This window comes from Bradysia coprophila, unplaced genomic scaffold, assembly GCF_014529535.1.
Source record: "Bradysia coprophila strain Holo2 unplaced genomic scaffold, BU_Bcop_v1 contig_205, whole genome shotgun sequence".
NCBI lineage: Eukaryota > Metazoa > Arthropoda > Insecta > Diptera > Sciaridae > Bradysia > Bradysia coprophila.
Genome location: NW_023503468.1, coordinates 4,684 through 31,243, shown reverse-complemented (window position 1 = coordinate 31,243; position 26,560 = coordinate 4,684). Strand labels below are relative to the sequence as shown.

At 33.2% G+C, this 26,560-nt stretch overlaps 1 protein-coding gene across 1 annotated transcript in view; it reads left to right on the top strand.

The window, feature by feature from the left end:
• The window catches only part of LOC119075417 (metabotropic glutamate receptor 8-like), a gene marked incomplete at its 3' end in the record, with an annotated part of 28,015 nt that extends 1,831 nt beyond the window's left edge, over nucleotides 1-26,184 (top strand). The window contains exons 2-6 of the mRNA XM_037181860.1: nucleotides 6,066-6,197; nucleotides 14,764-14,943; nucleotides 18,356-18,525; nucleotides 18,612-18,766; nucleotides 25,945-26,184. Coding sequence (XP_037037755.1) covers nucleotides 6,066-6,197; nucleotides 14,764-14,943; nucleotides 18,356-18,525; nucleotides 18,612-18,766; nucleotides 25,945-26,184 — 877 coding nt within the window. The remainder of the gene's footprint in view (nucleotides 1-6,065; nucleotides 6,198-14,763; nucleotides 14,944-18,355; nucleotides 18,526-18,611; nucleotides 18,767-25,944) is intronic.
• Between the last annotated feature and the right edge of the window lie 376 nt (nucleotides 26,185-26,560).

Here is a 26,560-nt window from a genome sequence, read left to right as displayed (position 1 = left end):
CACACTATAAACAAAACGTTGTTCCCAACTAATGCTAAGAGGCTTTAAACAAAAAGCCTCTTAGCATGCGTTTAAAAATACTATTCCACAGTGATTCCGGAGTGATTCCGGAGTGATTCACTCCATTAACGTCGCTGTGATGAAAATTTGATCGAGCATTATACACACATTGTGCTTTACATTTAGTTTATGCATTCGTGTAGACACGAATACATGGGTCACATACTCGAGGTCTGGGGTGCGAACCCAGTGAAAATTGAAGGGTTTTTAGCTACTTAAACTGACCAAAACATTTCGAAAATCGCAGATCAGTGTGGATGTGGAAATAAAAAAGCAGTGCGGAAAATCTTACATTTCTCAACTCAAATAAGCAACAAAGTATGTCGTATTGTGACACTCGGTTGCAGAAACAATTTGTATTTTTTGTTGATATTTTTGAAGTGCAAGCAAATTGTTGCGATACTTCTGTCCCGTTCAGATTGTTTTAGTACAGGAAAAATACGATTTCGATACTTGTACCGAAAATAGCTATCGGGTAGACTCATGTAGATTATTCCAGATTATTTTGGTTCAGATTATCAAAATATTCGATCGATAAATTGAATGTTTTTAAAATATTACCATAAATATGCAGTATTTAAACAGAATATATACTGATTTAGATATTTAAGGGAATGCCTAGCAGTACAAATATACACAAAATAAACCATTTCCGCATCATTATGTATATACTTTTGTCTACTTCTCCATAAAATATATAAAGGGCTAAGCCCGGGATAGAATCGGTTTATTCAGATCCCAGGCACTCGTCTGTTTGGTGCAGTCGGCGCCTGCATTTATGTAATATATATAATTTTTGAAATTAAATTCTTGTATTCAATTGGATGGGCATTTAAATATTTTAAACTGATAAAAACTTTTAAATAAAATTTTTATTTTCGATTTTCGTACAAATAAAATAAACATTTTGTGTGAACATCAAAAAAGAGTACAGCATTAATACATTATGATGAAAAGTTTCGAAATTACTTCCGAAGTAAAAACTATCATAAAATTTGAATATTGAGGATTTGTAGCATGTACGTGCATTCGCATCAGCTTGTGAGTAAATAACTTCTGCAATTTTAATATAACTTCGACACATATATAATTTGGTAACAGCCAATAGATCGACATTATATTCCAGTCAATTTACTATATTTTATAAGTCATAGTGCAGAATTTCAATTCAATATGCACGAACGGTACCATAAATTCCAAAATAACTTCAATACCAAAAAACGCTCTCAAATTATATCCACGAGTCACTGTTAGTATATGTAACAATTTATTAAACTGTTCGATTTGGTAGTTCAATTTAACGGTGGTAATGTAAAAAAAAATGTCACTGCAATAACTAAAAAGAGATCAAAAAATGAAATTAAAATGAGAAATTATTACACTCAACATGCGGTCAAATTGGTATTATGCAAGTATGCATTCGAGGTATCAAACTGTAATATGTCACATAATAACAAAAATGTGGAAATGTGGAAATGTTCATGGGTTAGACAGTATAAGTTTGTGATATGAATATTAAGTATTCGGGACCGATGAATGGTAGTTTGTTCAGCCAACTGGGTAACACAAACCTTTTCTTTCGAATTTTATGGTTGACAGGGTAGAGAAATGAGAAATGATGTCAAATTATGACTTTTGGCAGCTTCTTTTTGCTACGTCGTTGATTGAGACTAGATGCATCAGTTATATATTCACATCACGATATCATGGAATAACAAAACATTAAAACAAAATCTAATTGTCTCGAAGGTAAATATCAACACACCAAACATTGTGTGAGAATTTCTGACCCGAAAGTAGTCTACAGCACTAATATGTCTAACTATTTTTTCTCAGAGCACAGTTCTTGGTTATACTAACGTATTGACCTTTTTTCATGTTTTCTTTGCTCACACAATTATGATACCATTGATAGTAATACCCGACAGTACCTGAATTTCAACATACAAAGTTTTAATTGCGAAACGAAGCAACAGTTGTGCAATATTCAATTAAAAAATTTCGTATTTAATGAAAGAACAGAAAAACCGACTCAAAGTCACTTTGCCAATAAAATTTCGCAGCACATTTTGCATAGTGAAACTGAAACGTGCAACAAGTAAAAATTCAATTGATTTTCAACCAAAGGGTGAGTGATTTATTTAAAAATTTGAAAATGTAATTCTGCAACTGCGCTACGAAAACTGAACTTTTTCATACGTTATATGGGTGGCGACCGAAGGGTCTTTTTTTCTCTGGTTTTCTATGTTTTACTTTTCACCACTAGTTGTGAAATGGATTGTCATATATGCTTTTCGTTACTAGTGGTGAAATGGATTCACTTTTCACCACTCCTTCTGAACATCTAAACCATTAAACGTATATACAAATTCTGCCCTGACCAAATTTCGAACCACCGACACCAAGACCCAATGCTTATCGAGCAACACCTCTAACCATTCGGCTATTGAGATATATAATCGCAATGAACAAATTTTTGAATCGTACATAAATGCAGTCTACTTGATCGTTCATACAATCTTTCGTTGATACAGTTGATACAGTTGAATGTATGTTAAAGGTAGAGTTTTATGTTTTGCATTTCAAAAGTTAATTTTTCGCAGCTTGTTGCAGAAAACATTGTATGTAATTCAAACTCAGTAAGGTGTCGTAGTGTTAATTTAACGCCGAATCGAATCGGTCATTCTAATAATTCTAACTTCCGGTTATAAACTGAAACAAAGAATCACATTCGGTACGCATCAGTGCATGCAATTATCATGAGATCTTACACTTCAAAATTTCCAACCAAAAACGACCCGCACTTTAGCATGAAGGGACTACACTTCCTTTCGACGTGTATCTTTTCGAAACAAACTTCGAATGTGTTTTACAAATAGAGGTCAAATCCCCAAAGATTCCATTTCTTTCCATATACGTCCCTCTACTGTGCAAAAAATGTTATTTTTTTTGGGAAAATATGGTTCAAACATATCTCATCGTGCTCCTTTAATATCTATAAAAGCCGATTGGCAAACAGTAGTCGCTCTAACATTGAGTAATAAAGTAATAAAATTGTTAAACAATTTCACCATGGGCAAAACTAATATAAAACTTTGAGAAACAGAAATAAATAAAATTCTTCTTTGAAGGTATATAATTTTGATAAAAAATTGACTTGTTGTTATTGTACTCACATATATGTATAGTGTCAAAGATTGTATGTGGAACAAGAGAAGAAGAAAAAATTGAGAAAGAAAAATGGGGAATTTGCAATCAGACCAACTACTAAATAGGGTTTCAAATTGGTTTATTCGGAAAGTAGATGCTATATTTGATCGTGAAAAGATTGGGATGTGGATGAACGTAGGTGTACGGGAAACCCTTTTTTTGCTGTTGGGATAACTTAATTTCAATAGAGGATACCGATCGGTTAAAAGGTATTGGGCTCACAAATAACAATAGGAAAAATAAATTTTAAAATAAAAAAGGGATTCACTTCATTAAATTCAGGAATTGATATAAAAATTTTTGAACGATGCCATTTCCCAAGGCATAAAAAGTGTGTTAAACAAAAGGACATTGACAGCATGCAGCATATAAACTTGAAATAAAATAACCGGATCAAGTTACTGTTATAAGCTTTTATGGCGTGTAGTGTTATCTATAATGGTATCTGTACAAAATTTCTTGGTCGTATAGAGCAGCTGTATTTCTCTATCTGATTATCCGATCATAATTTACAATATTTAAAAAGAAATAGTAATGACCCATTGAAGATAAAAATGAACGAACACTCGATTGACTCATCGGCGATGCCTGGAATTTATATTCAAAATTTTCGGAATAACATTTTGCTGCATGAAACGAGGGAAGCCAGAATTCTTTCCTGGCTGACGATACTGATCGACACAGCGATAGTTGCATTAAAATGTAAAATCAAATGTTACGAAATTCAAAATGCTGTATTTCCAAAATAATAAATGAAACATAAACATGCAAGCAAACAATAAATATATGCATTTTATTACCTTGGAGTAGCATAATATTGACTATTCAGTGAAAGTTATTATTATTCCCTCACGTTGGCAAAAAAAAACTTTTTTTTTTTTTCATATGTACCATAAATTTGTAAGCAGACAATATCGAACATAAACACAATACAAAACGTAAACACAAACAATAAACTCTGCTTCTCTACTGGGTTACGTTGTTTACTTCCACTGAACAAAAAATTCATGAATTTAAAAGCAGGACAATAATAAACTTCTGACATTAAAAGACATTGCTTTAAAATCAAAACAATAAATTAATTATGTGATTATGAGCAGCCCTCAGTGAGATGCACTCCCTTTTTTTTACCGTTTTTTCATCATTGTTTGTTTAGGGAAAATTGCACGGATATGGAACTGAACTGAAAAACATTGCTTGTAATAACATTTTTGAAAAAAAAAGTTTACAGTAACATTCATATAGTCGGTATACAGGCGGTGGTATATATAGTCAATAAAAATAAAACAGCAGAATCTAGCTGATGCAAAGCATTACTGACTATTGTTCCGTATTTAAATAAATCCGTGTTCTCATTTTCATTATATAGACACGTACATAATTATTTAATGGTTTGACGACATCAAATAAAGAAAGAATTGCACAAGTAACTAAAGTAAGTTAAAGTAAATATTAGCGATTGTAATGGAAAAGGTATACATAATATAACTCTTCTACATAAACTCCTGAGGCCATCTACCTACTTTCAAATGATAAAAATGCCATCAATCTCTTACAATTCACAATTGAAAATAAGCCTTCTGGACATGAAATTGATTTAAAAAGAACATCGGTGTCTTAACGACAGGAACGCTCATGTTTATTCGATTGCAATATATAGCGATGGAGTCAGAGTTTAGCTCACGTTGCCAGTCGCGTTTTATCAATATCTAATTTCGTAATGTAATTCTTTCTCGCTGTGTTATAAATCAATTTCCATTTCCTTTTACCGGTTTCCGTGACGCTAAACTAAAATATTGATCCGATAACAAGTGGTAACGGTGTTGAAGTTGTAGATGTGGGTGTCAATTCGTTGACAAATTTTAAATGTAGATTCAATGGATTAATCGAACTTATTGCACCCACAAATTATTAGTGCAAAAGCTTCTCAATAAGATTAAGCGAGATATCAGCCGAATTACGGAAGATCCTTCCAAATTTAGTTGGACCTTAAAAAAAACAGTCTCTAGTTGAATTGAAATCAACATTTACAGTCCGGTTAATACTTTTTTCATGTGCCAAAACACCCTGTTTGTCCACTCAAATGCGTTGAGAAAATTGTATATTCCACTCACTCCAAGAATTACACGAAAGAGAGCGGGAACACAATAAACATTTTGTCCTCTGATCTGTCAATACTTTTTTTGTGACATTTGTTTTTCATGTTTTTTTCCACACACAAACGAATTCTCGCAAAATGCACACACGAAAAACATCGAGTTCACCTCGCTTTGCTCTGGCCGCAAACTTTGCTGCTCTTGGAATTTCCTATATTTTCCACTTGGTAAACAAATAACTATTTACACATGTCATTGCCAATAAGAATTGTCACTCGTTTCCAACCACGAAACAGTGACCAAAGTTTATTTTTTCTTCTGTTCAATTAAAAGTTGAAAAGTAATTCTCTTAGTTTCTCGAAGCAACACCAACTATCTCGTTTTTCGACTATCCCATTTTGCTAAGTTTCTACACTGAAGTTGGAAAAGGAAATCTACAACTACTACTACAAACATGAACATTTATTAATAGTACGGATCCATTCATGCATGGTTGGCTACGTATATATACCAATTACCAATGTAATGATTCGGCAATTTCATTAATTAATAAATTACTAAGGATGTTAGATGTTTGAACATTTGATGAAAACTTTCTACTTTGATGAGAGTCTTTACAACACCGAAACATCATACCCCACTTCGTTTCGCATTCATTCATAAATACATTTTTTATAAGCTTTACCTTTCTCATTCCAGGACTTATCCGAATACATGTGTGAAAATGGAATGCCACCCACATTCGTACCGCACAAGCCAGTTACAGGCGTCATTGGAGCATCCTTTAGTGTGGTTTCTATCATGGTGGCGAATATCTTACGTTTATTTAAGGTAAGTTTTGACAAAACATTCTAAGACTTTCGGTCGCTATTGTTTCATATATTAATGTGCTATAACGAATTATTCGCTTTGATGTTAAAACATTGTGATAATAAATGGAATGAAGACAAATTATAAAATAACATTTTAAACCTTCATATGGATATCGCAATTTTGCCCAATTAAGAAACTTTGTTTAACTTTCCGAAAAAGCAATTCAATGAGAGTATTTCCGGGCCATTGCACGTAGACCGTTCATGTTTTTGTTGTAAAATTAGAATAACTGATATTCCCCAATTATCTCTGATCTTCTTTAATTTTATGGATAATTCATATTTTATTGCCTATCCACCCGGAATATTGTTGTTACATGTACATTTCCCACCCGCGGAAAGCGGTCGTTACATGTGGGAACTTTTTCATTACATCACAAGTGAAGGAAAATTCATATGAAAATTTATTACATACCAGGAGATTTTCATTACTTATTAGGAAAAATGTATCACATGAAATATTCGTTAGCTATTTATAGCACTGAAATCGAAAAAATGACTCGTGATGTTGTTTTAGAGATTTGATACCACAAACTTCGTGACTTAAATTAAGTGCACACCAATGAGCGGAAATTCAACAAAAAAAAAAAAAAAAAAAAAAAAAAATTAAAAGTGACGGCCATTTTGTCCATAGCCATAATTTCAATTTTTCCAACTTCGGCGAACACCAATAGCCAAACAATTTTAATATTTGCATTTTCCACTTATTTTCAAAAACACTCAACACTTTTGCTTTCATTATCATGTATTCACTTCACTTCACAGCAAAATTTATTGTAACACCACCTAAATCGACAAATATTACGCAAAATATGAATCTAGCACTTCACAAAAACAAAACAGTCGAAATAGTTTGTCAACATGTCAACAGTAGTATTGCCAGTGATGCAGGGACTATTTTTGAGAAATCGGATTTCTCAAAATTCTCAAAAAATTCTCAAATTTCTCAAAAATTTCTCACATTTTTTAAAGCTTAAAACATGGTTTAACAATGTAATTTTATGTGCAGACAGACAAAAAAGTAACCAGAGAACTCGTACAGTCGAAAAAGAGTATCAGTCTTCAATACTCGCCAACACTCAACAACATATCAATGACTACGATCCAGCACAACAGTTCTGCAAACTGGAAGACAAAATTGATTCTTTACAAAAAGAAATCAAAAAGTCTTACTTCCGCATCAGATCTGATTCGCGAAATCGTAATAAGTCTAAATAATCTCCTAACCGAGATAAACAATCTCCTACCGGATTTTGTAAAAGTCATTTGGACTACGGTAAACAGTTTTGGTGTTGCAAATCACCACTAAGATTCAGTTTTCAAGTATTTATCAAAACTAGCTGTCTAAATCAATTCCAAAAATGTTTAATATATTGTTTACATCGTTAGACACGTAACAAAGTTAATTTTCTTTTATTCAGAAGAATAAGAAAAAAAAAATTGTAAAATTTTGAGAAATTTAAAGAAATATTTCTCAAGTTTCTCAAAGAATTCTCAAAATTCTAAAAAAAAAATTCAAAAATAGTCCCTGCATTGATGCTTTCGGGATTAATGTTACGAAGAAGTGTGAGCCGATTTCATGCAAGGTTCTGAAAGAACCAGGTTAATACGGTTAAAACACTCACGAAGGCGGGTGACACTGAAATTGATAACGCACTCAGTATAGATTGTGTGTGAAACCAACTCGAACAAAATGTTTTTTAGGAAAATTCTGAATTTTGTTAAGTTGCCTTTTTCATATAAACTTCGTAGACGCTGAACTCAATTTGTGTGTCACCGCCTTTGTGATCAACTCAGAGTTGTCTTAACCTGGTTCTTTCAGAACCTTGATTTCATGAGCAGACTAGATTCGTTAATAAACGTTTCAATGCAACAACAAATTCTTTTGTTGGTTTTGTTTTATCGGTATTTTTTATGTTTATTATTAGTCTGGCAGTGAATGAAATAGCGCGACATAAATGTTGTGAAATTGTTCGTTAATTTAGAATAATCTTTTGATATTCAAGAATCTGCCAGTGTCTACTTGAACACTTTGGTTTTGAACTGTCAGGTCCTTGGGAAAATGGGACAATTTACTCGTAACAACCATATTCCGGGTGAATAGACAATAAAACATCATAAATTGGATGCTTCTTAGTTCATTACACTCAGAATCAATTTTGTGAACTCGCGAACTCACTCGTGTGGTTTTAGGCAACTCGATTTGGAAACGGTTATTTTGACTCGTGTAGTTGCATTCCTCGCCTTCGGCTCGAATATGCAAACTCTACACTTTTCAAAATAACCGTTTCCAAAGCTTGTTGCTTAAAACCACATTTGTCAGTTAGGCTCGTATCACAAAATTGATCCCTCATGTAATGAACTACCTCCGCAGCATCCAACGTAATCTACTATTACTATATGCCTGTTCGACTACAACCCTGCCTACGGACATTTTTGTGAAAACTTTTAAAACAACTTTTAAAACTTTAGTTATACAGGTTGGATATCATAGTGGTAGAAAAATGTTAAGTGGGTTGTTGAAAATTTCTCAAATATCAGGTATTTCGATGACCGAATTTAGCTGACGTTCAGCTCCTCGTTCCTCAAACATTACTCTAAGAAATGTTTCACTCCAAAAATAGTATAAATTGCATAATACTTCTAAAAATATACCGAAACATCCCGCAAATTCGTTTAGCCACCCCGAATAACTTTTTCCATTTACATATTAACGAAGATAAAACTCTGTTGTTTGTATCGTGCAAACTATAAATAAGTTTAAACTTTTGCGGCGCCACTGGATTTTCGTATTTCACTTCAGGTTAAACCGGCACTGAATATTACAGTTTCACTTTCTGGTTTCCTGTATCGTGTATCGTTCAATACCAACTCAAATTTGTGGTAGATTTTAACGCAAAATATTATTTTAAGCTAACATTAACCGTACGATAGTCGGCTTTGATGTGGTTCTTTCATATTCAACATTTTAGATACAAACGGCTTAGAATGTATCAATTTCAAAAAGAATTTCTCTCCAAAACCAATGGTAAAATTTGTGTTGTTGGAATAGTTTCGGCATGTAAAATAGTCATACAAAATGGTTCTTCGTAACCCATATAAGCAAGCATGCTTACAAAATTAATGTAATAATTCATATGGGTCCTAATTTGAGCGAGCAATGTGCATGAGAGCCATTGTAATTATAATAATGTATGGAAAGGTGATATAGGAATTTTGGCCATCGTTTACATAATATGTAAAACCATGAAGATTTCTTTTGTCCGCTACTATGTGGAAATTTGAAAATAATAAAACATCGTAGGAAATAAAGAAAATACCTATGTGGTTGTTGTGTAACAAGACATGAAGCGTTTAAAATGAAATACCCTCTTTATGGTTACAGAAAAAAAGTAGAATTTCAAACGGTCGTTTCGACAGATTTCCAACTTGTCTGTGTCATATTGATCCCTATCGTTGTTGATTTCCTTATTTTTATTCATTTTGTAGAAAGTTTTGTTTTAAATTATCCGTATATCTTCGATTTTTTGCCGAAAAAGTCCCTTTCTTCTAATTTACATGTGATAGTGATACGCATGATATAGAGCGGAATAAGTGGGGGGGTTTTCTGAGATGAAAACTCGATGTCAATACCTCAAGCCTACACTCGATGTAAATTAGAATTTTCTTTTTCCACTCACACTTATACTTAAGGTAGACAGAATGAATGTTTAAGCGGGTAAACAACTCGAATAAAGTGTAGTCGTCAGTATATTCTAGCGTACGGATAAAGGTACATTCGCGTGCTAATGTTACTGTTAACGGAACTAAATTTCTCCAGCGGTAACTGTGCTTACTTGATGGCGAGAACACTTCTCGCCGAGAAGCATGTAAGTACAATACCTGTGTTACATGTCACTTTAATCGTTCCTTAATCAACCCGATATACTCTGCGTCAACAGAATATTACATTCATTTCTACTAATCAAAATCCATATTCTAATTATCGATTCCATATTCTCATCTCCTATCTCTAAATAATTTACTTCAACTAGTCAATTGTTACACAACATCTGTTTGTATGATGACAAGAAAATCATCGGAAGAGATAGGAAACATCTTGTAAAGAATTTTCCTAATATTATTATTATTGCATTACCATCGTGCTGTTCGTTTACACATAATAAGTATGATAGTAGCACCAGTAACATCAATCTACCAAATATGATTTCCTGTCGACATTTATCCGCAACCTAATAAGACGGCAGTCTATAAATAAAATTGAATGACTGCAGAAATGGGTATAGTCTTCTGTTTGTGACATTTTCTCTCTTTTTTCTTTCTATAATATTTTTCATCAATTTTTTTCTTCTTCTACTTTTGTCATAAATGGATCAACTTCCAATTTCAAATGCAAAAACATTTTTGTTTGTGCTTTTTATCGGTGTCGTCGCCTTATTTTGTGGAAAAACGAGATATTGATTTGAGGTAAATGCACGGTATGCAATTTCAAAGCTACATATGTTACGATTTTCTTAGCAAGCATTTTAGTTTAGCTTTATCTGAAGATCCGCTATTATAAGTATACGATAACGAAAAAGATAAATGTTTATTTTTAACGGGCTATTTTGCTTGCTGTTATGTTATTTTTAGTCTGGTGAACACATTCCAATGTTCTTCATGAAAACAAAATTGAATTGAGAATAATGGTGTCTTGAATGGCAACACTAAACGTGTGACATTCCTTATTATATCCAATGTAGACACATCCCTAGTTGAAAAAAATATGTTCTACTCAGTCGCAAAGATTTTCTCACAGTGACGTTTTCTTTGTAAGCGAACACTGATAATGTCTGTTGAATCTTCTTTTATATCTTTCCTTCTCGACGAACAATTTACTTTTCCGCAATTTTTTTCTTTTTCGAACAATGGAGTTATTTCAGTACAGTCGTTCTCTAACATTTTTTTTTATATGTTTTCAATGTAACAAATTTCTCCAAAGTAAATATTCAGTGGTAGATTGAAGGGTTAAACACATATTTGTCTGGTTCCGAATTAAAATCAGTTTGGAGTAGTTTGACTAATTCAACGAGAGATTTGTCATTTTACAGTTCCAGTTATCCCTTATTCGGTCAATCTCGCAAAAAGCTTTAGTACAGAAATTTGAAGCTTCAGTTTGTTCTACACCATTATTTTACTCTTCTAAAATACACCATTAGTGTATAATACCATAAACTTATATGATGTATAAAATGGTGTTTATATTGGTAATACGCATCCGATTACTTTATCGGCTCTAACGTAACTCTCATCTATTGAAGCTCTATGTAGACACATTGCTGGGATTTACATAGTAAGGTAAACGATGTAGTTGCTGACCGTGCAGGTGTACCTGACCAGCTACATTATTTATCAGTTTTGGAAAATAATTACGAATGAAAATACGCAAATTTACGTTCTAATTAATCTTTAGAGCCTAAAGATTAATTTCTTCATGAAAATAATGCGATTATTATGTTTACTTATTTGATAAAACCATAAAATGAAACAAGTGCACCATCTCAGTACAAAGTTGCACAATTCTTAAGAAAATCGTAAGATCGGTGTGGTCTAATTTAAGGTTTTTATTGACAAAAGAATTATTAACGGACAAAGTTTTGGTGTTTTGAGGTAGTAAATAGTTCGACAATTAATATGATTAACATAAATAGCGTCTAAAAGTTAATATTTGATTAATTACATGGTGGTCAAAACATTGCATCAAAAATATGCCATGTTTGTGTAGTTGACCGCACCAAATTCCGTACATGTTTTTTCATGTGACAAATTCACCTTCCATGTGCATTGTTGTGTACAAAATGTTGTGATTAGAATTCGTTGATATTTTGTGTTTTTATGCGTTTTTATCATTGAAATTGGTTAAATTGGTGAAAATGCGTCGAATAATGCGAAATTATTGCGAAAAATTTGAAAAATGTCTTAATTTTGTAGCGGTCAACTACTACAACAAGACTGGTCAGGTATAAAAACACTCGTTTTTTTGTGGTCAGCTACTGCACCAAAAACAGTGCTTCAGTAAAATTAGTTTTTTACAATAAAAATTAATTAATTGTAAATAGTTCTGATATTCTACGGAATGGGAACAGATCAAATTAAATTCTGACGAAGGAAAAACTTAGCTTCATCCAAATCATCCTGAGATACTGATGACCAAAGTTGAAAAATTGCTTAGCCGGTCAGCTACTACATCGTTTACCTTACTGCAATCTCATTTTTTGACTCATAATATTCTCTACAACATTTCACAATAATGTGGCAGTGACATCCCCGGCTGCGCTACATTGCAATTTTTGACTTTGCTACTTTCAACATACACACCCTTGTCGTTGTTGTCTATATCAGGTAACTAAGTCGTGGGTAACTTCTCCTTTACTACTAATTTTCAAATTTCACCTCACAGGAGACAGGATGGTGAACTTATGTATCGTCGTTTATTTCTTTCGTTTTATTTGTTTCACACGTATTCCACCACATAAAAGTAGCGTTTGTGTTTACGTTTCTTCAATTACAAAAGTACAAGTGAGTGAAACGACGCTTCTTTTGTTAACAACATGTAGAACGATGTGGAACAATTAAAACTTTAAAATTGAGTTGAGTTTATTGATTAAATGATGCTGACAATCAACAAAACCTCGATATCTTGGTTGTATTATTATTATGATAAATCAACGACAATATTCTTAACTCTACCAGATTCCAAATATTATTTAAATTTTTAGATGAATTCTATAACAAACTTTCTCTTAAATAACTTCTAGGTAGAGTATAATTTATTTAAAAGAATTTAGAGGACGTATCCATACCCCGTTGTTCTTTTTTGTTTGCCTCACTTTTTCTTATTCGAAGATGCTATACGTACATCGAATAAAATGTTTCTGCTCATCAACTTCGATTAAGTCCCAGTTGAATTCACAGCTAAAAAATAATCTATAAGATTCTTAATGTGAATTGCTTTTTATTTGATTATTTCGCTTTCGCCTTCGACTCGAATCAACAATTTTCGCACAAGGAGAATTATTTCCATCCTTCATATTTACGTAATGTATGCTGCTACCAAAAATGTGCGCATTATATTCTGAAAATATGAAAGCTCAACTATAAAAGCATAATGATAGATGACTCAAAGCAAACTATAACATGGCTTTATAAGTAGTTATAGCGATATCAAAAACCGTACATGAAAAAAAAACCCAAATCGAATAAAGAATTCTCTTTGTCCTTGAAGTAAAATTCATATTTGTCAGCAAAGGATCACTTTTAGGATTTATAGTTAAATATTTTTACATTTTCTTCTGTGAGCTTTATTTTCTATATATTTTATGTTCCATTACAAAAGTATACAATAAAAATGTCTGTCAAATGTAAGAAAACTGGAAAATTATACATATTTTGTATTCGCATTTACTATTCGCAAAATAATATCTAACAACTGGAAACAAATGGAAATTTTTGTAATCAGTGCAGTAATTGAATAAAAAAAAATATGCAAAACAGTCAGGGTCAGCTCAGCAATTTATTTATACTTCAGAAACTTCCTATTTCCGTGCCTTATGGTTACACATTTGTTTTCTTTCTATCTAATGCAATAAATGAAAGAAAGGAAAATAATGTAGAGCTTCCTAATTTAATTAATATCGAAGAGTGTATCACCGCCTTTGTTTCAGGAAGGAAACGCGAAACCAATAACTACTGTTGAACAATGTTCACTTGATGAAAGAAAATATTTATGTCTTTTAATCAATAAATATGTTTTTGCTTTGTTGATATATTTAAAAGGACTTACTTTTTTGAAACAGCACAACTTTTATAAAAAAGCAAAACCCAGAACAAGAACAGGCAGGTCGAAAGTTATAATCTAATGAAATTTTAGCTTTGTAAAAAAATATCTGGGAAGTTTTTTGATATTGCCTCTTGGTACCTCGAGTGTTTTGACACGACACAGCCGTGTACAAAAAGGGAAAAGATGAAGAGATTTTTCGCTCAATTTGGAGACGAAAAAAGATTAAAGCAGCGCACATTCCATCAAATTTACATGTACATTTCATTCATTAATCCAAGTAATTTTACTCTTAATTTTGTTATGTACAATGTAGGTATGACGCACAAGTTTATGTGTATAACGCTTGAAATGGTTCAATATAAAGTGGGTTTCTGTTTGTTGGGAAGAAGGATCTTCATCACCCTGGCTATTTTAATTTGTTATTAGCATAAAATATAAATTTTCAAAAATTTCCTTTTAAGAGGAGATGTGTAAGAAGTTTGTTTGTTTCGATATTGTTTGAATGTAACAACGTACATAATGGAATATGGATAATGTAATTAGATGAGAGTCTATACATCTATTTCGAGCTCTGTGAAAATGTTTCCACATAATGTTTAAATTAGTAGCTGATAAAGACTCAGTTGTTATCCGAAACAGTTAATTTTTGGTAGGCACACTTAATTAAACTCCGAATTTAGCTGACGTTTATTTTCTAAAATTTCAGATTCCTCAAATTAGCTATGCCTCTACCAGCACAGAATTGTCAGATAAATCACGTTTTGAGTACTTTAGTCGCGTAGTACCACCCGACAATTTTCAAGCCCAAGCCATGGTGGAAATACTAAAAACCCTAGGGTGGGGTTACGTCAGTACGGTAGCAGTTGAAGGTGATTATGGTGAGAAGGTGAGTAATTTTGTTACATACGATCGAATAGAACTATTAAACAATTTTGTTGCGTTACTATAACTACATAGTGATTCAACGGACATAAAACCTTAAACTGTAAACTTTATTATTTTCCGTTATTTGTCTTCCATCTGCCTTACACACGATGTATTCAATCAATTATTTATGGCTTTTATGGGGCTATGTATACACTTTGTAATCTGATGTAACTACCATGATTATAGCCGACGTGTGCATGTACGATTTGTGCCATAAATGCTTGATGTTATAGCAATGTGGGTAGAGCTTTTATTCGTTTCTTTTTTGATTTAATTTTAGGCATAATGTTGCATCAAACTCAACGTATCTTACAGTGATACAATTTTGTGTCTCTTTAATGAAATGATGGAATTTTGTGTTAGGAAAACATTAGATTTGTTGCCGGTGTTAAAAGTAACACAGTTAAGTTGAAAATGACATTAAAATTGTATTATGTTACCACCAGATTATGTTGACACAGAAAGCTCGTTTTTTTCCCTTTTGACATTGGGTGATGTGTATAAGCAACCTAAAACTTCCACCTGTACCCATATCATTAATCTTACTTGATTGAAATTTCATCAAAAATAAAATAAAAATGTTCAAATGTGAACAATCGATAAAAGAACGTCAATAACATTAGAACGACTTTCGCAACGTTACAAGCTTCCTAAAAAGATTTGGTGTATAGTCTTTAGAACAAATGTGAAACTCGTTGAATGTGTTCAATCCAGCGACGACCCACTTCAACTGATGAAGATGATCTATCAAGCCACAGCGCTCCTGAGACCGAAACCGTATCTTCCTCGATAGTTCATTCTATCGCAAATCACCTTACCTGAATAAGCTCTATTATGGAATAGCCAATTGCATTCACATTATGTGAGTGAAAACATAAAAATTTTCACTGCAATGGCATGTGAGGTATCTTAGAAAAGCTGAGTTCAACCTCTTTCAGAAAAACCAATTTCAGAAACAAAAACTAGTGTGAAAGATAAATTTACAAAGTTTATAAAGATTTTCGGATTTGCGTTGCACTAACAATAAAATGCAAATTTTCTTGACATTTTCCACCCATTTTCAAAAACTCTTTCGTTCTGAATTTCTATGAAATCGTGAGCGAACTAACGATTAATCTGACGTATATATTCTGTCCGTGGTTTCACTTCAAATTTGAGCAATTTTTCGTTGGGAACAAACTTTCTACTTTGAAGGGCCGAAAAGTTTGCAAAACTGTATTTTTTCAACTTCGACGTAAAAGCAAAATAAACTTTCCTGACATTTTGTGACTAACCTCATTGCACCCATCGGAAATGTTTCCACAAAAATGTTTGAAAAATACCTTACACGTAAATAACGGTCTACTCAAAAATTGCTCGGACATTACCCTTAAAACATATAATAAAAGTTCTTCTGGAAAATGATCAGAGAGGGCTCTGACAGTCATGGAACACTATCTGATTTTTGGAGAAAAATTAAAAAACATTTATGTCATTCAGCATCATAATATGCAAAATTTGCAAACTTTAGATGCCTCTGTGGCATAAAACGTTGAATCTCGGTGCAAAGTACTTAATTAGGCTCACGATGTGTATTATGCCACACGGCCTGCGGCCTCGTCATCTAGATCCCAATTAGGTACTTTGCACTCGATGACACAAATAACTATTAAATCGATACACTTTAGAATAAGTTAATGGGCTCAGTGTTAACGTACTAATCTTCCACCAAAATGACCCGGGTTCGTTTCCCGTTACATGGAATTTTTGTAGCGATTATATCTCATTGGTAAGGGGCCGTTCATAAATTACGTAACGCAAGAGGGGGGAGGGGGGGGTATGAGGCAAGCGTTACGGTTCTAACAAAATTGGGTCAAACTTGACCCTTTTAGCGTTACAGACCCGGGGGGGGGGTCTGAAAAATGTTGATTTTTGCGTTACGTAATTTATGAACGGCCCCTAACTTCTTAAAGTTCACTCAAGCTTGATAATTGGAGTAGTTGTGGCTACAACGACATTCACACTGAATGACTCCTATGATGTAGTCCAAATACGATGAATGTGTGTACATATGTCTAGCCTACATTTAGGCAAGATATCAATTATCACCTTACTTTCTTCAGATAGCATACTTTGAATCGTGGTTCGGAAGTCACGTAAAGCCGGTGGTCTAGACTACACTTGTTATGGGCCCTAAAAGTCTGTTAGTGGGGTCTCCAGACAAATCACACTCTAATCTGCCCTGATTAAATTTTAAAAACATGAATCTTGCAATGTTATGTGGGCTCAGTTACCATGCATAAATTGTAGGAAACAGGTCGGCACAATACAGTATAGTACTCACTTCATTCCACTAAATGAGAAATTTTTATTGAACGAAATTTATCAGAGATCTGGTTGCAATAGAAAATAAATAACACACTTCACTTATCAATTTTCAATAACTCAATGGGAACACGTTTTATAATAAAAATATTTTCATACGCCTGTGAATGCCAAACAAAATTTTTGCGTTTCCTCGAAAAAAAAATCCGACCATAGAATTATAAAGAAAAAGTTGAAAAGAGTGGGTTACCACAATATTATAATTATGAAAAAGGGTTCACTTCGGGATTGCGAAAAAAGCAGAAAAATGTTCATTTGCAGATTAAAAAAAAAAATGTTAAAAAGAAATATCAGAATGGGTTGTTCCCTTTAGAAATTTAATTTTGGTAAAAGTATTATCCCGAAAATTTCAATTTATACAAACTAAAGAATTTTTGAGTGCTACAATCGAACATTCATAAAGGTAGTGAACTGATGAAACGTAAAACTATTTACCATTTACAGGTATAGACTGTGCCATGAATACTGTTTGAAAGTCGAAAGAAAATTTCTAAAAAAGTTCTTTTCCTTTAAGTGCATCAAATGCAATAAATCCTAATCGTCTTTTCTCTTTTCTACATTTTCCATATATTTTCGGTATATTTTTTCTTCACTCTTTTCGAGAAAATTAATTTAAGAAATCCCTTCATTCAGAACTTTGAAATGAGTTGAAGAACAAGGCAACATTCTTTAAGGATTTTTTTTTTACTTTTAAATGCTCGGTTGTCGGAATTAATTACCAATTTTGTGCATTTTTCGCATGCACGAAACTTAAAATGACATTATCACGGTTGATGAAATCGGAGAAATGTTATTCTTGAATTAACATGAAAAGTAGAAGAAAACCCCCGTTTCAAAAAGATTACTTGTCCTGATTTTATTTATTTCCAATAGCAAATTGATTTAAGACGAGTGCCTGTCACAGCCAGTAGTCTTTCGAAAGGATAATTATAAAATGTATATTTTGATAATTCCATTTCCAATCAACGTGCAGTCGTTGTAAAAGCACTTTTTCAATTATATTGCAGGGAATCGCTTCGTTCATCTCTATCGCCCACGACTTAGGAATATGTGTAGCTGTCTCCGAGAAAGTTTCACGTCATTCCAAACCGAACGATTTTGATCGCATCATCGAACGTTTATCACAAAAACCACAAGCACGTGCCGTTGTTATGTTTGTCGACGAGGATAATACCAGGTATGGTATAACGTCAACATTCAACAACCAGGCACACAATACAATCAGCAAACAGTCCTTTTTAATTGTGTTTTGATTTTTTTCAGAAAACTTTTACTGGCAAGCATTCGTGCGAATAAAACGGGTCACTTTTACTGGGTGGGCAGTGATTCATGGGGAGCAAAAGTACATCCCGTAAGGGATCACGAATATGCAGCTGTCAACGCAATTACCGTTTTACCACATCGAACATCTTTAGTTGGTAAGCTGTGTCTATAATTTACCCGAAACTTAAATCGAAATCACAACCATTGAAACCGCACCATTGCGAAAGTTTTCGATTCAATTCAACGTTAATTCAAATTATTTAGGTTAGTTCTTTAAGTACCTTACTTACTCACATATATACAAACATGTGTTACCTCATCGTTTAACTAAAAATTATCATCACCCTCTTAGAGTGTGTGTTTAAATTGATTTGAAAGCATTAACTTTCAGCAAAATACTTCCATACCCAGAACCCGGGACACCCAGAAATTAATTAGTTTTATTCTCTGCTCCATGTACTTTTCCATTGCTGGAAAATGTTCAACAAACAGTAATCAAATTTTACTTTTACCTTACGATAGAAATTAAACGATATTTATTATGTAAAACGTATACACATATATATCCCACTCGTCACACGTCATGTACCATATTCGTGTTATAATGTCCTATACTTTACACCAAAGACCGAAGGAAATAAGAGCATTCCATATCCTTTCGATTTAGCACCTACAATGGTTCAGTGTGCTGTTTTAAAGGTGAAAGGTTTTAGCTTTGGATGTGATAAATTGCTCAATGTTTTTGGATGAAAATTTTGCAGCCTTTGTGCGTTTAATACACGTTGTATTATTTTCTGTTAGGCATTGAAACGAGAGCACTTCACGGGGATATATTTGTGAAATGAGATAAAAGCTTTGCGTTAATGGCTAACAGCTACGCGAACGTAAACTTTTGTTCATAGATATGTTTGTTAGATATTGCTAACCGCTAACAAACAAAAACACAGCACGATAATTAGTGGTCGTGAAAATATTGCAAAAAAAAATAAATAAATCAAAAACGGCTCGGTCAGCAACAGAAGACGATATTTATATGGCTATTGAACTTGTAGAACACGCGACAAATCGCCCAATGTGTTGACATAGTTTTATGTTGCTGATATGAAGTTCAGGAAGAGATTTACTATATTTCCTATCTACGATCTGCCACACAGACACAAATGTTTTGCTATTCCAAAATCTTTGGCATGTTGAAAGCGAAGAAATAGTTTTCAGTTGAGTAGTTTAATTTTGTGCTGTTGGGTTTGGTTTATTTCTGATGTAATATTTAGGTCGGTATTAATATGTCATTTGTAGGCATACTAAATCGTAAAATTTTAGAACTTTGTTGACGTAGAAATAATCGATGTTTATAACAGATCGAAAGGCATAAAATCCATTGAAGGTCGTCGAAAACGCTACAATTTTAATTTTTATGTAACAGAAGGAAACAGTGAGTCTGACGAGCAACAATAAATGGAACGCAATCATTTCAAAGTAAATGTTTAGATATGACTGGTACACTGTACAATACAAGAAGAAAGAGCGTAACTAGAGGCAAAAGGGCATACCAAATGAAATGCCCAGTCCATGCCCAATGCCCAAGACTAATAGTCACAGCTTAAACTAATTGTCCATTTTTAATTAGCTAATCGTTTCTTGTTTAAATTCAACTGTTTTGATCCCCCGAAAAATCGAACATTCCCCACTTTTATAAAGCTTATAAAGCTACACTTTACAAAGTAAAAGATTTTGTGTTAAACTAGGCTATACTTTAAACATGCGAAGTAGAAGATTTCACAATTTTACCATAACGCTTGCCGTTTCTATAAGGTTGCCAAAGTTTCTAATTTTCTCAAAAATTTCCAGAAATTTCCAATTTTAGTTAAATTTCTTCAATTCTATTGTCAGAAACTGTTCCATAATATATTCGATTGCATTCAGTTGATATAGGTAATATTGTATAAAGGTATTTACCCAAATAAATCAATTTGTTGCCATCAGCATATAGTACTATGAATCCTAACGTTGACCTGAAATAAACTCAAATAACTATACAATCCCATGGCCTGACTATACACAACTCACATCGTAATAATTATGATAAAACCTCAATAGAACACATGATTTGCGGTTTTGTATCGAAATAAGTGAGTCCCTGAGGTACCATCCAGCTCCAATTCGATAAATATTTGTATTGAAATTTGTATACCTAGACGTCGACTGTATTGTTCATACTTGTTTCTGTGAAATATAGGTGGAATTCTTTAATATATTTCCATCATTATGATAGCCTTAAATCATTTAAGTTAAATGTTGTCAACGTGATAGTCGTTAACAAGTAGAACAGAATCAATCAAATTTGTATAAATTTTCTAATTAGTCACCTAACCAAATTAGACCAATTTGTCTCACTTGTGCTAAAAGAAAGAAAATATTTCGTCCGAAAAAAATCTGATTAAAAGCGATACACTAAATACAGTAATAACTCGGGGCAGTTCCCCTTATGCTTATTTCTCATTTCAGAAATTTCCTTTCGAGCTAGCTAATGAAATAAATTTTCATTTCGAGTCCATTATTTCCATTTAAAGAACGCTTCGCTCTGGCTTTTCTTAATAGTATTTAATATTAAATGGTTTTAAAACACAGAAGACCAATTACAAAGCTTAAATATGTATTATGATGTAAGTGGAAGGGTATGCAATCACAAAAAAAAAAACGAAAAAGAAAAAAAAAATTAAATTAAAAAAAATCTTTTGAGTTGATGATGATGGCAATGGTGAAGTTGATTTATTTCATTGAAAATTAAAATAATATCCACGCGCCAAATACAAACGTTATTTCTGTCGTTGGCAAAAGTTGGCAAGCGAGCAAGCCCGTATTTAATTCATAAATTGTTATTCATAAGACATTGTGTGGAACAGAATTTATTCAGCATGAAAGTTGTGTTTTGTATTGTGGTAAAGTATATTCCACATGAACAACCGCAAGAGAATTAAAGTGGTTAATGCATTGCGAGTTGTATGGAACGAAAACACTACATAGCTATAAACAGAAAGTGGCGCTATATGTAGGTATACAAAACGATGAAATTTGACTTTTTATTTACGACAATATTTAACAATGCAAATTTTCCACACACACATATTGTTTGCAGAGATCGATAGATGGAGCCGATAAGCCGGTATATTAAAGATTGATGTTTGCATATGTATCAGTCATTAACTAATTAATTGTTTATGAAGAGCGCACGATTAATTATTATCAAAATCAAATATTCCATAAATTATCTCCGTCAATTACATTCGAGTATTCCTCCGCAGTTGACTGGAATACTAAATCGAATAAAATCATTTTTTTACTTGTCATGAGATAATTCACTTATTATCAAAGCGAAAAGACTGCTTAGTAAAAAAACTATCTTTTCAATCAACAAATATTACAATAAATACAAATCATCTACTCTATTCCTTCCTAAAGTTCCAAGACTACATCCCGCGTTGTGTAGTAATAGAAATTTTCTGCAACAAGTAGTCAATTTTACATTGGATGGTATAACTTGGACATGGATTCATTTCATAACTGTTTAAAAGAACTCTACTGGACCAAATCGATTTTGAAGTGACTCTTTTGGGTCCCCAGGAATGCAGCCATCGCTGCCGCAAAAACAGCCAAGTGCTCCACATGATCCTTTTGAACAGTATTCATGCGCATCCGGATTATTTGTTTGTGGTAGCCCGTTTCCACAATACTCTTCTTTACATAAATGAACGTTTTTGCCTCCTGCAAGAATATCTAGTAGCGTTAGATCAATTCTTGCACCATAATCATGGCAATTTGCGCCATCTGGTATTTTAAATCTAAGAGTTGTAGAATGGCAGCAATTTATGGGATTCCAACAGCTGATATTTGCAACCAAACACAAAACAATTAAATACTTGAAAAGTGCCATTTTGGCTTGAATTGCGCTTTACAAGTTTATTGAGAGAACTGAGGTCCCTTCCAGATAATTACTGCTTATATACCATTTTGGTTGATAAGACGAATTTTTTTAATTATACCTGCAATATTTACAATCATCAAAACCCAACATTTTGTCAACACAAGTGTTTGAGATGTTCAAAAGTTTCCATAAAAATTACTTTTTACACGTGAAGACTGAAATTCGCGACAAGGTTTTTTCATTAGCATTTTTTGTTGCGAGTGATGAAATAAAACAAATCTTTAAGACTCGACCTGCGTAACTCTAGTATGTCTGTACCAATTCGAAAGAGCTGCTTACTCTTACTCGTAACAAAAAAAAATACTATTTTTAAAAATATTCTTCGCTTGAGACAAGTAAAATTATTTGCCATAGATACAGGCACCGGGAATTCAAAAACGTGCCGTCTCAATTATGTCAACAAGCACATTCATCTCCGAAGGTTATATTTTAAAAGTGCGGTAAAAATATATAATAAAAAGATCGAATGGCGTCACTTGCGATAATATTCAAATTACACCTGATAAACATGTGTTCAGGTAATAAAAATGTAAAAAAAGAATAGAACGGAATGGCAATATTTCAATTATGGTTTTAGGTTATTCCACCTTTTCTGGCAAATAGGAAATTAGTTTTTGAAGGATTTCACAGGTCTTTGGGAACCTTTCTAGACTTTCGCCACTTTCGAGGTTGTGACAGGCGGATTCCAAAAACTTAATCATTTCTTATGATCCACCATCTTCCTAGTGCAATAATTCGCGGATTTTTAGAGACCTTTTCCGGCTCTATAGATTTTTGGGATTTTGGATGAACCTGAAAAGCAAAAAAGTTGCTAAAAAACAGGATTCCTTGGACGTATATCGAAAATCTTAACGTTTGCTGCGAGGTACAATGTTTATAGAACGATTATCGTCTCTCATTTCTGTAGCTTGAGGATCATTCTACGTTGTAGCAGATTCGCCAGTGTTGACTTAATGTTAAAATTGCTTGCAACAATGTCAGTGAACCAGCATATAGTTTTAGCTACGCTGAAACTTGTGTTTAAAATTAAAAACGGACTTGTACCCAATGAAAGTAAATAGATAGGTATGGCCAAACGTTCAAATTTGTTCTAGCTGGAGCACATACGGATTTGCATGGCGCCACCTCAAACGAACTCATTTCTAGTGCAAATTTCCACTAGAAATGAGTTCGTTTGAGGTGGCGCCATGCAAATCCGTATGTGCTCCGACTTGTATGGACTGGCCATACCTACTTATCTACTTTCATTGCTTGTACCGCAGAATTTGTCAGAAGTGTTTGTGTTTAATAGTGACATCCATGAACGCAATTTAAGGAATAGAGACGACTTTCGATTGCCACTATTTCGAAAGGACAATACTCAAAGGATGTTGTTGTACAATGGTTTTTAACAATATTTTTTTTACAGTGGCCGACATTTAATTTTGTGCGCTACATATTTTGATTCAGCTGTTTGACCAGCTAGTCTGTGTGACATTTAATTTTATAATCAGGAATAGATAAAATGTCAACGGTGGTTTGTTTATTATTATCGGTAACAAGATAATACACTAACCGTTGTTCCACTGAATCATTGCTGTCTCGCTCTTAAAATCACAATTATCATTTCTTTGTAAAAACTCTCTAAAGAATGATGATTATGTGAACTTCGGCAAGAGAGTTTGTATTATACCTCGAAAAATAAAAATGGTTAAGAAGGATTTTTCAAAAATAAGGAAAAATTGGAAATTAGCCTGAGTATATTGTTTACTCTAAATCCAGAACCAAAATTAAGAATCTTTTATTTTTTGTTAACGTTATTTGATTTTAAACACTTTGATAGACATTTCGATACAGGATTCAGAGTACACAAGACTTCATTAACAGAACTATCAAGGTTTTCATTTCCACTTCCGTACAAAAATATCAAATCGAAAAACTGACATAATGTAAGCAAACGAATGAAAAGCTCAACTTGACATTTCGTAGTGCTAACGCTCTATTTTAGTTACTTTCCTAACACATGTTTAAATAATTTTTTAGCGAATGAGAGGTTTCTAGCTCGAGCCGGAGGCGAGTTCTGCAATCGAATTCGCTAAAAAAGCCGTTTAGCATAAGTTAGGAACAACGTTTTTCCTAATCGATTAGTTAGGAAAAATAATTTATCGCATACGAGGTGTGGTTCCCCGAAAAAATCACCTAGGTTATATAAACAAACATTATACTTCTGTAAATTGTCAAAGTGTCATTCGCATATCTTGTTGTCTCGTTTTCGCATATGCGATAAAAAAAGAATATGCACGTATGACAAGCCGTCTCGGCAAGCCTCGACCGCTTTGTCATACGTGCATAATATTTATTACGACCTCGGTAAATATATTTCTTAGGTCTTAGTTCGAGATGTTGCTATCGGCAACAAATTTCGTCTCTGTTTATTGCTCATATATTTCCCTTAATCAAGTTGTACGGTGCACGTAAGACAAAAAACGTCGTGCTAATTTGTTTTCGATATTTTGATGTTGGTAAAGATAGAATGCCTCATGATGATGAAAACGTGTTTCTACAAATTCGCGTTTAAATGGTAGGGAATCGAAAGCCATGCGGAATATGCAAAATTCGTATACTTTACCATAATTCAGAACTTGTCTGGAACATCTTTTGATGTTAAAGTGGAGTTTTGTGAGAGGACATTTCAGAAGTAATGGTGGAAAATCTTTGGATTGTGAAGAGGGGTTTTGGGAGAGGACGATGGGTGGTGAAAGAATGGATGTGTTTATTCGCAACGATCATAACTTTGAAACCCTTTATCGTTACCAAAACGAAGTGACTATTTGCACCCGGATGCAAATAGCCTTATACACTATTCGCACTCGGATGAACATGATTCTCACTTGTACAAACTGTAGCAGCAAATGGGTGTTTCGTCAGTAGCAAATTGTATCATCCTTGTACAACATAACCTAACAATTACGTGTTTCGAAGGAAGCAACATAAGTTGCTTCTTTCGAAACAGTTTATACAACAAGTTTGAAACCAGTTTGTACAATTGAATCTTCCATGTTCAAATTGGCATAACAATTGGGTGTTTCGTAAGAATTAGCTTGTACAAACTGGTCCAACAATTGAGTGTCTCGAAAATTGGGTGCAAATAGCATCTACCTTACCAATACCATAAATTTAAATGCCAATTGGCCATACTAACTCTTTGCTTTACGTGCACGTAATTTTCAACAATTTCCAGTTTTGTCTTCTTGTCATTTATAGCCAATTACTGAAATTGCATCAATAATTTTAATCCAAAACAAAGGATCTATTCAAACTCACCGAACAATCCGTGCAAATCTAACTGTCTGAATTAATTTAATTTTTCAGGATTTGATGAGTACTATGCAAGATTGAAACCAACACTTGACCGTAAACTATGTACCGAATTTGGTGTCAATATTCCGTATGGTGATTCAAATAAATTTCGATTGAATTGCCGCAACATTTGGTTTAATGAATATTGGAGTCAACATCATCGATGCAGTTTAAATCGAAATGACGAAAATGCGTGCACCGGAAACGAGACAATGGGACCGTACGAACAAGAGGGTTTGGTGCCATTTGTTGGTGAGTAGCAGTTGTGATTTGAATGCGTAAATTACTGAAATTATATTGTTGCACTAACGAACAGTGAAGCCATTCTTCCATTATAAATTAGTATGATCGATTGAATCACATCCGATAAGCTAAAATGCTCTAAAATGAGTGACGGTTTTTTAAGGGCATTCACAATTGGAGGGAAAAAATGGAATTAGCATAGCAAAAAAAAAGTAAAATTATAAAAGAAAATCGATATTCATCTCCACATCAAGGTCTAATATCTACCCACTTTCATCCACTTTTATAACACGCCGAGCTTACAGATAAATATCGTCAGAAATAATATTCTCTATTTTACAAACTCATTGCTATTTTAAAATGTAATCAAAATTGTATAATTTAT